This window comes from Drosophila serrata, unplaced genomic scaffold (assembly GCF_035046125.1).
Source record: "Drosophila serrata isolate PLE 108 unplaced genomic scaffold, ASM3504612v1 contig_190, whole genome shotgun sequence".
Lineage (NCBI taxonomy): Eukaryota > Metazoa > Arthropoda > Insecta > Diptera > Drosophilidae > Drosophila > Drosophila serrata.
Window position 1 is genome coordinate 239,607 of NW_028257088.1, and position 14,389 is coordinate 253,995.

The 14,389-nt window shown below is 35.7% G+C and overlaps 1 protein-coding gene across 19 annotated transcripts in view; it reads left to right on the forward strand.

Annotated features, from left to right (window-relative positions):
• The window catches only part of sdk (sidekick cell adhesion molecule), a 106,303-nt gene that overhangs the window by 57,728 nt on the left and 34,186 nt on the right, over positions 1–14,389 (forward strand). For all 19 annotated transcript variants that reach the window (XM_086829227.1, XM_086829228.1, XM_086829231.1 and 16 more), the window contains exon 3: positions 6,372–6,569. In XM_086829227.1, the coding sequence (XP_086685353.1) occupies positions 6,372–6,569 (198 nt within the window). The remainder of the gene's footprint in view (positions 1–6,371; positions 6,570–14,389) is intronic.

The window sequence follows — 14,389 nt, forward strand, 5'->3', positions numbered from 1 at the left end:
TTAATTTAAGGCGTCACATGTGTGGCTTAATGGAGGTAGTAGAGGAGTGCTAGAGTTTTCCCTATTGGCCACTTTTTTCGTATAAATTATTCGCTTCTTGACTCGGGAAAATCTCCCACAACCCTCGGGGAAATGCGACCGCACTTCAGTTGATGTCTATAATTACTGAACATTTTCCCCCCAGACTCTCCCTTTCAACTATTTTTAGAGGGAGGGTGAACGTTTTCATTATTATTGAAAATTTGCTGCCCATTTATCTTTCGGTTTCCCGCCCGCTCCATTCGGAACCTGAATGAGAGATCATTAACATGCATGTGCCGCCTATATATACATATATATATAGGGGCGGTACCCCGAAAAAAAGGGGAGGGAAAATAGGCAGAGTGGAAAATGTTTAGGAAAATTCTGGATAGGGAAAAAGGAGAAATAATTGAACAAATTAAGGGTAAATTTTTTGGTTTAATTTAAGAACATTTATAAAAATGTTAGAATACTTTTAAAGAAATACTCACTTTCGTCAGAGATTTGAAATCACGTCTAATAAAAGTATATTACTTAGACAAGAGAATATAACTCTCTCAGCACACATTTTCCTAAAACCAACTCACTCTCCAAAAAGCCACATGAAACTTTCAAGAAAATGTTGGCCAAAAGTTCCCACCTAGCATAATTTATTTACACTTGCAAGTTTACAATTCCTGAAACTATTTTTCAGCCGGGAAATGCATATACATATATATAGAAAGAGTTATATATATGGGTTAAAAAGCTGTAGGAAAAAAGGGGTTGAGAGAGCAGCGCGAAAGAAATCAAGTTGAATTGTGTTTGTGCGGGTTAAAGTTTGATTGATGTGCCGTGTCCCGCGTGCAGACAACATGAAAATTAGTTGAGAGACTCTCGAAAGTTGAATGTGGTATATAGGAATATATATATGGGGGTTCCCCCGGCCACACACAGAACCCGCTCTCTCTCGTGATTGACGGCTGGGCAAACGAGCTCTGGGCCTTCTTGGAGCGTGTTAAAAAATATCAGAGAACCATAAACGAAACTGAAACAAAACTGCTGCCATGTTTGTAACATGATCTATGGGTCTGTGAGTCATCGATGTATCAAAATTTGTTGGTTTACTTGAAATGAAAAAGGGGAAACCCTAAGAGGGAAAATTGTTTCTTTGGAAAGAGTTTTTTGAACCAAGCTTTAGGGTTGCGTTCTTCAGAACTCACTTACTTTTGTTACAATTTCAAGAATAAATACTATACTTTATTACCAAATTGCTATATTTATCACTGACTTCCTTGTTTCATATTTAAATTTAAGAAGAAATTGTTTCTTCAAAAAGAATTCATAGAACCAAACTTAAGGGTTTCAAAAGAAATGTAATTCGGTCTTCAGAACTCACTTAGTTTTTGTACAATTTTAAGAATAAATATTACACTTTATGCAAAGTGCTATATTTGTCACTGATTTCTTTGTTTCATATTTAAATATATTTAAATTTAAGAAGAAAAAAAAGAAAGAACAAACATGAAGCACTCCTTGAAAGGCAGCAGGGGGAATATCAACAGGATCTCTGCGTATTTAAAATCACTTCCCCTTTTGGAGAAACCCTGCAGCTCATCTTTGGTTTATCCCTCATCCAAGTAGATATCAGATTCAAGTGTGTGTGTTTTGTGTGTGGGTTGTGTGTGCTTTTAGGGAAGGTGACCTGCGACCCGAGAGGACCACCCAGAAACACACGCCCACTTGAGCCCATGTTGTATGCATTTTATCATTAGCTTGAGTTGTCGCATGAGGAAGTTACTCGCTGGCTCCTTGGGTGTCCTATCCTGTCTGTGTCCTGTGTGTGTCCTGTGTGTGTGTCTTGCATCATTGGACAAACAAATGCAGCAACAAAAGCCGAGGCTGCGGGTTGCAATTGCTGCATGAGGCACACAAGGCTCAAGCCTCCCAAACGGAGGCTGACACAGTTTCCTGTCTGCCTGCCTGTCAGCCTGCAGCACTTGAGTGCGTGTTGCAAATTGAGCGCATCACTAAAAACAGCAGCAGCAGCAGCAGCAGCAGCTGCCACACATTTAGTTTTCACAGCAGCCAAGGAGGCGTTAAGGTGAAGGGGAGACACACGAGAGCTTGGGAGAGGTGAGAAAAACTCCATAGACGATATATCGCTTGAAATAAAGCTTGATCTGGTCTAGATCGAAGCAAAAGGGTCTTTTAAGGTATATCGATAAATATATTGCAATCAATATCATATGAAAAATATCGAATAATGTAAAATACCGAAATTTTAAATACAGAAAAATGTAGTTTTAGCTTTTAATTTTCAATATTATTCAAAAATAACTAAAAAAATAATATTTAAGTATTTTCTTGCCTTTTCCGATTACATTGGTTCTATAAATTAAACAGTTAATCGATTTATTAAAACGTTGAAAGATTCATTTATCAAGTTAAACGATTTATCGAAAATATTTCTATTGAAACGTTGAAATATTTGATTTATATCAAAAATGTATATCTCAAGGTTTAAATATATATTTATACACTTATCAAATATGGCTTTAAATATTGATACTTAATCGGTATATTGATATTTTTTGCCTTCTCAAACGCATTTTCCTCCTAAATTCGTATCTGGAAATTTTTATATTACTTTAAATATCCCTTCAATATTGATATTGAAATTGATATAGACTTCGGTTTTTGCATTGCCATCCCTAGAAGTTTGGCCAAGAAGGTCGTTCGACCTGCAACTGCCACAGCACATATCATGTGTCCGATATATGGAGAGAAGCCATGCAAAATGGGCTGCGCATGCGCAGAAAACCACAAAAGCCAATGATGGGGTGTAGATGGGGGAAGGGGGTAATACCAATTCCCCAAAAGGGGGGAAGTACCAAAGCTAACCTTCGACCAGAGCAAAGGAAAAGCAAAACCCCGGGCTTGTTGTGCAGCAAGTAAGAGCGTGCCAGAGACAGTGAGTGCGATATGTAGTATAGTATGTAGAGATTTCCACCTGGCTACACCTCATCTCCCTTTTAACAACAACAACACCAACAACAACACCAACACCAACAACACCAACAACAACAACAACAACAACAACAACACTTACAACACTACTCATCTAACCCTTTTGCCCATGTTTACTCCCCACCTCGATGATGGCAATTTAACGCCTGCTTTGTTTGACAGCAGGACAAATGGCAGGGGGCACAGTGAGCAAAATGTAAACTATTCAGATCGAAAAGGGCGGTTTAATTCTGTGAAAATTTAGAGTTTTATAAGCCAAGAATAGGATATAAATTTATTGAAATATATATAAAATAGCAAGAACTTCAAAACACTAGAAAACTCTATAAAGACAGCGGAAAGGAAATATTAGATATTTTTTGGAGAGCATTTTTTGAGGTTTTTTAAAGAATAGAATAGAATACGCCAAAATGAACTCAAATATTCAATAAAGAAATTCATTATTCATTCTTATTCATCCACTTCAATTCCCCTTAAAGAAACTTCTTGGATAGATATTTTTGGAGAGCATTTTTTGAGGTTTTTAAGAATAGAAAGTATTCCAAAATGAACCCAAATATTTAATGAGCCAATTCATTATTCATTCTTATTCATCCACTTTAATTCCCATTAAAGAAAGTCCTTTGAAAACTCTTATATTCACACATATAACTGGCTTTAAATAAGAGTGACTGATGCAGCAATTTAAAAGTTGTATAGCATCAGGATAATAAAAAAAATGAAATCCAAGGAAATCAAATGAATTCAATACCAATTTATCTCAGTGCCTGAGGATGGTATGGTCATTCATCGGTTGGTCATCATGGCAACGCCTCTGGCCGATTGGGTTTGGCGGTAGCCTGTGGCAAAGCGTCATTGACTCGGGGCTGAAACCCAACAAGGGCTCAACAACTAGAACAACTGGAACACTCACACCACACACACATTTACGGGGTGTCGCCTTTAGTGAGAAGTGCACTCATCAACACCATCGGCACTTGGGAAAGCGGCACCTCCATCCTCCATACCCATTTCCATCATGGAAATCGACATTATTCGCACGATGGACAAGTCCTAAGGATCAACAAGCGCATTGGGGCAAAATGCTGCAGTTGACCAATTGATTGGCATCCTTAGCGGTTTCAAGATTGTTGGCCAAGTGTGCTGCCTGTCAACACTAAGGGGGGGCCTTCAGTGGTTTTCGAAAGTACAGTTGTGTACGGTAAACAAAGTGTATTTATGGTTAAATTACACTTTGATATAGATTTAGGACAGAAGTTTTGGTATCTATTTCAAATGGGTTTAGGTTATTTCTTTATATAAAATGGTTATAGAACTAAACTCACATATTATTAAACATTTTTACCATTATAAACAGAATAAACTGAACATGAATCTTCATGAATTTTTGCCTAAACTAAACTCGATTTTGTTTGAGTAAATTCTGTATTATAACCAAAATTTCTAGCTGTTTACATCTCTAATTGTTCTTGTAATGAAATTTCTCTACCAGACACAATTTTCCAACAATTAACACTGAAAACTAATAGAAAACCGATATTCTACAATAATAATAGAACCCTACCTGCATGCATAATTTTCCAGTTTCCAGGTAGAAGTGTGTGCACTATAGAAAATTAAACTCAAATTATGTTAAATTAACTCAAAACTTGACCTATCAATTAACTTGTTTAACTCGTGTCCTTTGTGTTTGTGTATGTAGGTGGAAAAATTCTTCACATTATTTGTGGTACATGAATATTAATTATTATTTGCTAGAGAATGCCTAATTATTTCACTTGCGTGTTGGAGGAGCGGAGGTTCTACTCCATTAAAATGTATCTCCTTTGATCCAACTGGGGAATGTAAACCAATTAAATTGTGTTTATTGGTGGCCAAAAATGTATGCAAACATCTCATGCATATGCTATTATGTATTCTGAATAATTTACTCTTACAGAATCATCATCGAAAGGGGGCGACACACGGTTGCAGTTGCAGTTGCAGCTTCCGATTCCGATTCCGATTCCTTTCGACGATGAATGGCAATTTCGCCTCCTTTGATAATTGCTCTTGATATCATTGTTACACCATGTGTCTATGCATATAAATGGCAAATATTTATGAAAAATAATTTAACCAATACACTCCCCCCACACCAAACAAGAACAAATAAATGTGTAAAATATGGCAGTCTCTGTGTCTGCATTGAAAACGAATTTATAATCCCACAAAACCAAACTACAAAATATGTACTTGTAATGGGGCAAAAAATGAAGTGAATGTTATTCTTTTGCGGGTATTCTCGATTTAACGAGTGAAAGAGGTGCATAAAATGTTTTTATTAACAAAAATGTTTCTCATTTCATTTGAAATTAACAAATACCTCTTGTATTCTTATTTTATATGTATTTTTACTATTTTATTTTGTGCAGCTAGAGGGCATCAAATATTCGATCCCTTAATATTATTCCTCTTTTTTTCTGACTTTGTTTTGTTTCATTTCGAATCGAAATACACAGTATTCCCCCATTGAACTTCTCGATTTCAGTTTTGTGTACAATTTGCGTGGGCAAATTAAATAAAAATGTAAATAAAAATGCAAATAAAAATGTAAATAAAAATGTAAACAAAAGTATAGAAAAAATTTGGGAAATGTATGTTTTAATATTTTTTCCTCAAAATGAAATAATATATAAAATGTTTTTATTTATTAAAGGCTGCAATTTATTGGGTGTGCGGTGCCCTCTGCCATATTGTTGTAGTTCCTGTTGGACTTTCTCCACCTGGAGTCCTCCTACTTGTTCCAAAAAAATATTTAAAAAAAGGGTGAAGAGGGTGAAAAACCTCACAAAAATGGGAAATAAAATGCAAGTGCAATCGATCTCGGTATATACCATATATATATATATATTTATGGGATGGGGGTTCGTATTTTCCATTCGGCTTTTGTTTTTTTATCCTCCCTTCGTACTGCTGTGTGCCATAAATCAAACATTTTCATCTTTAAGCCCTTCGATTTATGCCAAAACCGTACGAATCGGTTTGCAGGGGGGGAGGAGAGGATAGTGTGCAAAGCTTTTAAGTAAATCCGGTTAATGTTCAATTCGGCATTGGTTTTATCAAGCGTTTATTGTGGAGATTTATTCCTGTGAAAAATCCACTGATCTAGCTTATTTATTAAATCTGAATTTGTAACTGCCAATATTGTGGTGTTCTATATTGGCCCTAAGTCTCTCTTTTTTGTGTGGCTAGCAACCCATTGACCATAATTAAATTCCTTAAATGCTGCCGCTTCTCTCTTCTCCTTGCATTGACAACATGAACTAAACTCTATTTTGGCCTTTTTCCCTTTATTGCAGATGCCAATCCGCAGCCGCAGCAGCAGCTGGCTCCTTCGCAGCAGCAGCAACAGCAACAGTCGCAGCAGCAGCCGCATCAACAGTTGCTGCCGCAGCAACAGCAGCAACTTCAGGCCCCACGATTTACCACGCATCCATCGTCCTCGGGGTCGATTGTGAGCGAAGGAAGCACCAAGATACTACAGTGTCATGCGTTGGGTAAGTCCAAGAATATACATATATTATATATATTATTATATTATATTATATATTACAAAACAAAATATCCACTAACTGAAAATAAGGTTCAATGGAGATGGTAAAAATCAGACAGAGATTCTAATAACAATATGAAGGGAGCTCTAATAAAGAAACAAACTTTTAACATCAAAATTTTACCCTATCATTACTGTCCCATAAATCGTACATCTATATCTATTAGGTATAAATAAATATGTATCAAGATGAAGGGTGTGATATAATAAATACACATAGATAACGCGGGCTCAATATCGTATAGAATATATCTTAAACTTCAATATATCGAATCGGTAATCGGTTAAAATATTAAAATTTATAAATGGCAATTTTTCCACAAATCATAGTTTAAAATATTCGTAACTCGGCCAAAAATGCATTAATTTCAAATCGGAAAACTTTTCTATGTTAGTTTTTATAAGGTTAATAAATCTGCATACTCAGTTTAAAATGTTAAAAAATTCAAATTTTTTTTGACAAATTTTGACAATTTCAACGATGGAAAATGGAAAATTTTTGAAAAATTTTTTATTTCTGCCGGAGATAGCCAGAAAAATTCGCCTGTTGATGCTGATCAAGATTATATATAGTTTATAGGGTCGGAAATTACTTTTTCACATCGTTTGAGGCTTCTGACTAAAATTATATTGCAACATTTTAACCGATATTTATCTATATTTTTATATGCAATTTTTTGTTCTAATCAAATCTTAAAAATCTCATAACTCGGTCAAAAAATCATTAATTTTAATTCGGAAAGCTTCCCTATGTTAGTTTTTATTAGTTTAAAAAAACTGCTTACTCAATTAAAAATTTTAATTTTTTTAATTTTTTGATAAGTTTTTCGTTCCAATTTTTGACAATTTTAAGATGTAAAATTTTGAAAAAAATTAAAATGAAATTTTTTCGGTCTGAGATGGCTAGATCGATTCGGCTGTTGATGCTGATTAAGAATATATATGACTTATAGGGTCAGAAATGATTCCTTCAATGTGTTTTGAGCTCGTGACTAAAAATAAAATAACGTGTAAGGGTTTAAAAATTAGAAACTTAACAGAGTAAGGCAGCTATATGATTTAATAGTCAGATTTTCATAAAATTGTACACAATATTCTAGATTAATATATAATGGATATATATTACATTTTATGAAAATCTGTTGAAAACTGTAAAGTTATAATTATTATTTTTTTAATTTTCCGATTGTTTCTATGGCAGCTATATACATATGTATATATAGTCCACCGATTCTCCTTGCTTCGACTCATATACCAGTAAAATTATATAGTTATATTTATAGTTAGTATGAATAACTTCATAGTTTCTTAAATTTCTTCAAAAACGAATCTCGCACATCTGTGCATATGATTCCCAACTGGTTCTAACGTCCCCGGAACGAAGTGACTTCTACCGGCCACCTCTCAGATATGTGTTGTGTTACAAAAGTTGCAAGTCATTGTTTACAAGTGTTCAAAGTTTTTAACTGATCATACACACTTACTCGTCATAGATATTTACTGATCATAGTTACATGCTGATCATAGTTAATTAGTGGTCATACTTACTTACTGTTCAGAGTTACTCACTGCTCATAGTTACTTACTGGTCATAGATATATACTGATTATAGATACTTACTCTTCAGAGGTACTTACTGATCATAGTTCTACGAATCGTCCGATTGTTCCTATATCAGGTATAAATATGTCTATATATAGTTCACCGATTCGCCATGCTCCGATTTATATACTAGTAAAATTATATATAAGAATAACTCCATAGTTTCATTCAAATAGCTTTCTCTTGCTCCAAAACAAATCTCGCACATCTGTGCATATAATTCCCAACTGGTTCTAACATCCCCGGAACGAAGTGTCTTCTGCCGGCCATGTCTCAGAAATGTGTTGTGTTACAAAAGTTGCAAGTCATTGTTTTCAAGTGTTTAACGTTATTAACTGATCATACACACTTACTGTTCATAGATACTTACTGTTCATAGATACTTACTGATCATAGTTAATTAGTGATCATACTTACTTACTGTTCAGAGTTACTCACTGCTCATAGATACTTACTGGTCATAGATACTTACTCTTCAGAGGTACTTACTGCTCATAGTTAATTACTGATCATAGTTCTATAAATCGCCCGATTGTTCCTATATCAGGTATATATATGTGTATATATAGTTTACCGATTCGCCATGCTCCGATTTATATACTAGTAAAATTATATATAACAATAACTCCATAGTTTCATTCAAATAGCTTGCTCTTGCTCCAAAACAAATCTCGCACATCTGTGCATATGATTCCCAACTAGTTCTAACCTCCCCGGAACGAAGTGTCTTCTACCAGCCGAGTCTCAGAAAAGTGTTGTGTTACAAAAGTTGCAAGTCATTGTTTACAAGTGTTTATAATTACTTACTAGTCGTAGTTACTTACTGATCATAGTTACTTAATGCTCTTAGTTACTTGCTGTTCATAGAAACTTACTAATCATCATAAGAAATTGAACGAATTTCCAATTTACACATCTAAGAGCCAAACCAAATAAATAACTCTTTGAAAAATAAATCCGAAACGACAGTATTTACTTGAGAACAACAAGTAATGATCGTAGAAGGTGCCAACTTATCTTAAAAAATCCGCCAATAAAGTGTTTACAAAACGCACTGCTAAACGCTAAACCGAATCAAATGCGAAAGGTTCCAAGGATAATAATCCGTCATAAACACATTTTATTTGTGACCACAGGAGGAGGAGCAGCGTTGTGACAACATAATGCCCACCGTGGGGGCCTCTGGCGAATGAATGCCTTGAGGAGGTGGAGGTGGAGCCATAATGCCCCGGCGAGAGTTCTAAACGCAACACTTGTCCCTCAAAGCGTCTGACAGCTAAGCTGAAAGCGTGTCCTGCGGGAGGACGAGGGCGAGACTGAGGGTGTAGAGTGTGTAAAATGAAACCATAAACGAAAACACTTTTTTTCCCCCTCGCTCTGCTCGTGCGCGCTTTTGAAAGATAATGAAGTAGAAAAACAATAACTTTTATGAGGTTTCCCTTGGCAGAGGCCGTCTTGCTTGTCCTTTTTTTCCCCATCCCCCCTCCGAATAAAAATCCCCAGGACGCGTCCGCCGCGTAATCCTTTGAGCGCTTTAGGGCGTGTGCCGCCGTCCAGTCCGGGACGTGGACGAAAACTCTCCCGGGTTCTCCAGGTGCCCCACCAAGTTCCAGGTACACGTAATATTTCCTCCTGACGCGCCTCCTTTCCTGTCCTGCATTTGACAGTTTCAAGTATCGGTTTCATATTGTTTTTCGCCCCCTCAACCCCCCCAATGAAAATGAGCCGAAAAAAGCTAAAAGAATGAAATGTTATGAACTTACTTTTGGGGGCGGCCTTCGTCCTTGGTCCTTCTGCTGGCTTCTGCTGTTTACAGCCTTTTTTTTTTGGGTCTCTGTCTTGGCCTCAGAAAGTCCTGTGCTTGTGTTTTATGGCCGGAGGATTCGCAAAATTAGTCGTGAAAATGTCACTGCCTCGGGTGTATATATATATATATACCTCGATATATATGTATATATTCATTGTTTGTTGTGTCTTAATTGGCAAATTACAGCTAAAGAGAATATTGGCGGGTGGATAAATGCTAGCTAAAAGCCAAACTCTCCTCTGGTGACCTCTAAATTAATGACCGGAAACAGGTCAAATGGTGATCTAAGCAATCGACCTTTGAGCTGTGTCCCAGATTTGGTTTCAATGGTTCTATTACCTTAAATTTGACTTTGCTTGTAAAATAAATAAGGCACTTAAAAGCTTGTCAGAACTTTAATACAAAGAAAAAAGGGTTAATCTTAAAATAAATTATAAGAATTAATTTTAATAAGTCCTGACTACCTAGAATATGTATTAATCAGAGTCCTATTCCCTTCTTTACAATTCTTCCTAAGATATATTCACTTAATAAATAGTAGTTAATTTCCTAAACCAGAAAAAGAAATCATAAAAAGTAACCCCTGCAATTTTTGTGATTTTGGGTGATTTTCCGACATAATCGCTGATGGTTTTCTGGCCTTTTGAGGGGGCTTCCCACAAAAATGCCTCAGGTTGTCGCTTGAATTTTGATGCACATTCTGAGTAGCACAAAACACACACACACACGCACTGGCACTAACACACGGCCATGCAGGTTGTGTGTGTGTGTGTGTGTGTGTGTGCATTTATGGGGATCTATGCAACGGCACCCGAGAGCCATGCACTTTGCATAAGCTGCAAGCGGGGAACCCCAAAAAAAACGACATAGAGGATGAGAGAGAGAGGCGGAGAGAGAGACCGGAAAAAGCTAGAGGAAAAACTGCATTGGAAAAAGACACAAGCAGGAGATGTTGTATTTTCGGGAAGCCGCAGTTTTTATACCCTTTACAGTGTTTTCGGTGCGATTATTTATTTATTTCAATAAAAAATATGTTTTTTTAATAATTATTTTATGAAAGATAAGCTGACTTGAAATAAAACCAAAAAATTGGTCCTCGTCTTCACTCGTTGTTTTATTTGTTGTATTTTTGACCGCACTAGTTGTTTTACTTTTAAACTCGTCATATTTATTAGAAGTGTTTGCCTGCCTTCGTTACTCGTTGTTGTGTTGATCTTTAGCACATTTCTTAAGTTATAACTAATGCTGATCAAAAATATATAAACTTTATATGTCGTAAAATTGTGACTAGAATTATAATACCCTGCAAGGGTATAACAAAAAAGAGGAAAAATAGCGAGTGTGGAAAGAAAGTAAAAACAAATGCAAATCTCTTTAGCTGCTCTTTGGCGTTTCTTGTTGTTGTTGTTGTTGCCACACACACATGCCACAACAAGCAACGGCAACGACGTTCGCGCTTTCAGTCACTTTGGCGGTTTTAGCTGTCATCACATGTACATATACATACATCATACATATTTCCATCCTCTCCTCCAACCACTTGAAGTTTTAGTAGTAGTTCCTGCCACTGGAAGGACGCTGGGAGATGCTCCTCATTCCACAAGGAAGTTTACCTCTCACATACCACTTCTTTTTTTTGTGTAGTGTTTCGGTAGCGATTTTTCTCTCTGGTTTTCTTTTTTTTTTTTTGCCTAGTGTTTTCCATGGCCATGGAGGAGAGGAAGTCTCAAGTAAAACAAGTTCCCATCACTCTCTCCATCTCACTTTGGCCCTTGATGCTTACGTTTGTTCGCGTTTTGTGTCGCGACAATCATGAAAACAGCAGAAGAAAAGCCCAGGGAAATGGCAAGGTAGAGAGGTAGATTCTTTAAAGGTGGAAAACTAAAGACAATACCCTGTATCATATGAGGGAGTTTGATATTGATCAAATCTTAAATTTATTATAATTAAGTTTTAAATATTCGCATTCTTTGTATTGATATTTATCAATAAATTAAATTAAATTAAATTAAATTAAATGACTAAAATTATATTACCATTCTTTGTATCGATATTTATTGATATTTTTATATGCAATTTGTTCGACAAATCAAAACTTAAAAAATTCATAACTCAGCCAAAAATTTATCAATTTCACTTTTGTAAGCTGTTCTGTGCTAGTTTTTGATTGACTAACAAATCTACATACTAAGTTTTAAAAGTCAAGAAAGTTTAAAATTTGTCAAATTTTGACAACTCAATAATATAAGATGTAGTCAAAAAATTTCGAAAATAAATTCGAAATTTTTTGTTTCTCCCAAACATAGCTAGATCGATTTGGCTGTTCATGCTGATCAAGAATATATATGATTTATAGGGTCGGAAATGATTCCTTCACTGTGTTTCGAGCTTGTGACTAAAATCATAATACCCTTCTAGGGTATAAATGAGTGGTCCTATTTATACATATACTTTTATTTTATAAAATGTTTTTGAAAAGGATATTTTTCTGAAATATATATAATAATACATTTAAAAATTAAGAAATGCTTTTCTTCAAAAATAACTGCACTAAAATTATAGAATGAAATATGGTAACAGGAGCTAAAGCAAACCTTATATTCCCCCTTTATGGCAATACCAGTACCATAAAAGCTAAGCAAAATGTGTGTGGAATTGTTTCTGGCCAACAAAATGAAATGCGATGAGGCCGCATTAGAGACTGAGAAGGAGGGAAAGGGAGGTACCAGAGAGAGGGAGAAAGCAAATATGGGGCTTCTTCGCAAATGTAGCGCATTCACTTGCAACAAAGACTGCGTTTTTTTTTTTGTTTTTTATGGCAACAACAAAAGCCGCCAAAGCTGTTTTCAGTGGCAATGCTGTGCAAGCCCAACATGTGTCGAGCAAGGAGAGGGAGGCAAAAAATAAAAAAACAACACGTATATAAAGAAATGGTAGCAAAAAAAAGAAACATGGCCAGAAGAAACCGAAGAAGGAAAGAGGCCAACAGTTGAGAGAGACAGAGAGAGAGAGACATGTGCGTGGTTAAAGCCTTTCTTTTACTTTTCTCCTACTTCCAGGCCTTTCTTCTTCTGCTTCAGCTTCTTTCTCTTAAACAAAAAAAAATAGTAGAAGAAGAAATAGTGTGAGTAAAAAACACTAGAAGAGCAAGAAAAAAAATAAATAAAGAAGGTAAACTGCAAAAATTGCAAACTATTGTTTTTTGTTGCAGTCTTTTGTCGCAATGCTTTTTGTCCCCCTCTTACTACTCTCTCTCTCTCTCCCCCTCACACACTTGCTGTTGTTTACCCTTAGAGAGAGACAGAAACAGGGTCCCAGGAAAGAGATGGAGATAGAGGGGAAGCCTATATGCAGCTCCTCGTGTCGTCATTTAGACTAAAGTGGATGGCTTTGCTTAATGTGTTGTGAAGAAAAGAATACGATATATATGTATGAACAGGCATCATCAGCAGCAGTAACAATAATAACACCAACAACAACACCAACAACAACAACTCCAACAATAACAACAATCGTTCTTGGAAAATATTCCTGAAATGAAGACCCAACAAATATTCCAGACAAAACAAGGATATTGTGTTTACTTAAAGATGAACATGTCGATGGAAGGAGAATAAAAAGCAAAGCAAAACCTGTAGACAGTTAATGAAAAAATTGCAAAAATACCTGCAGGGAAAAATAAAGACAAATCTGGAAAAAGACAATGTTACTAACCAAAAGAAATTGAAAATGTTTAAGAGTTTTCATCAGCAAAAGTCTTGTCTATAAGGAACTTTTCAAAAATTCTTTATTCCCGATCATAACTAAACTTGTTTTGTCATTGTTTAAAGCAAGAAAATGCAATTTTCCTCGGTGTCATTGTTGTTTCTCTGCGGAGAAAAGAAAAAGGTATCGCCAAAAGAAAGGCAGAGGAAAATTGTGTGTAAACAAAAGGCCAATGCATAAAAGTGAAATGTGCAGCTAAAAAGTGCAGCAGCGCCAACAATGCTAAGAAAAAAGCCTTTCAGGCACTTTTAAAGTTTACTTCGCTTCACACAAAACTCACCTGAGACCAAGAAAAAAAAAACAAAATAAAACAAAATAACCTAGAGAAAAACAAAAAATAATACTAGAAGAATATTTTTCGTGTTTCGTTAGTTAGTTGTTGCCGTTTTTTTTGGCCAAGTCCAAAGGCGTCAGCGCATTGCACTGTGCATAATTTAGCAAACATGTGCCAGAGTTGCCACAGAAAACCACAACAAAACACAACAACAAATAAGCGAAGTTTCAACAACTCTAAAAGGCAAATTAAAATTGTGTAAGACAAGCTGTGGAAACACGTGTTAAATAACAAAAGAAAAACCTCTATATATATG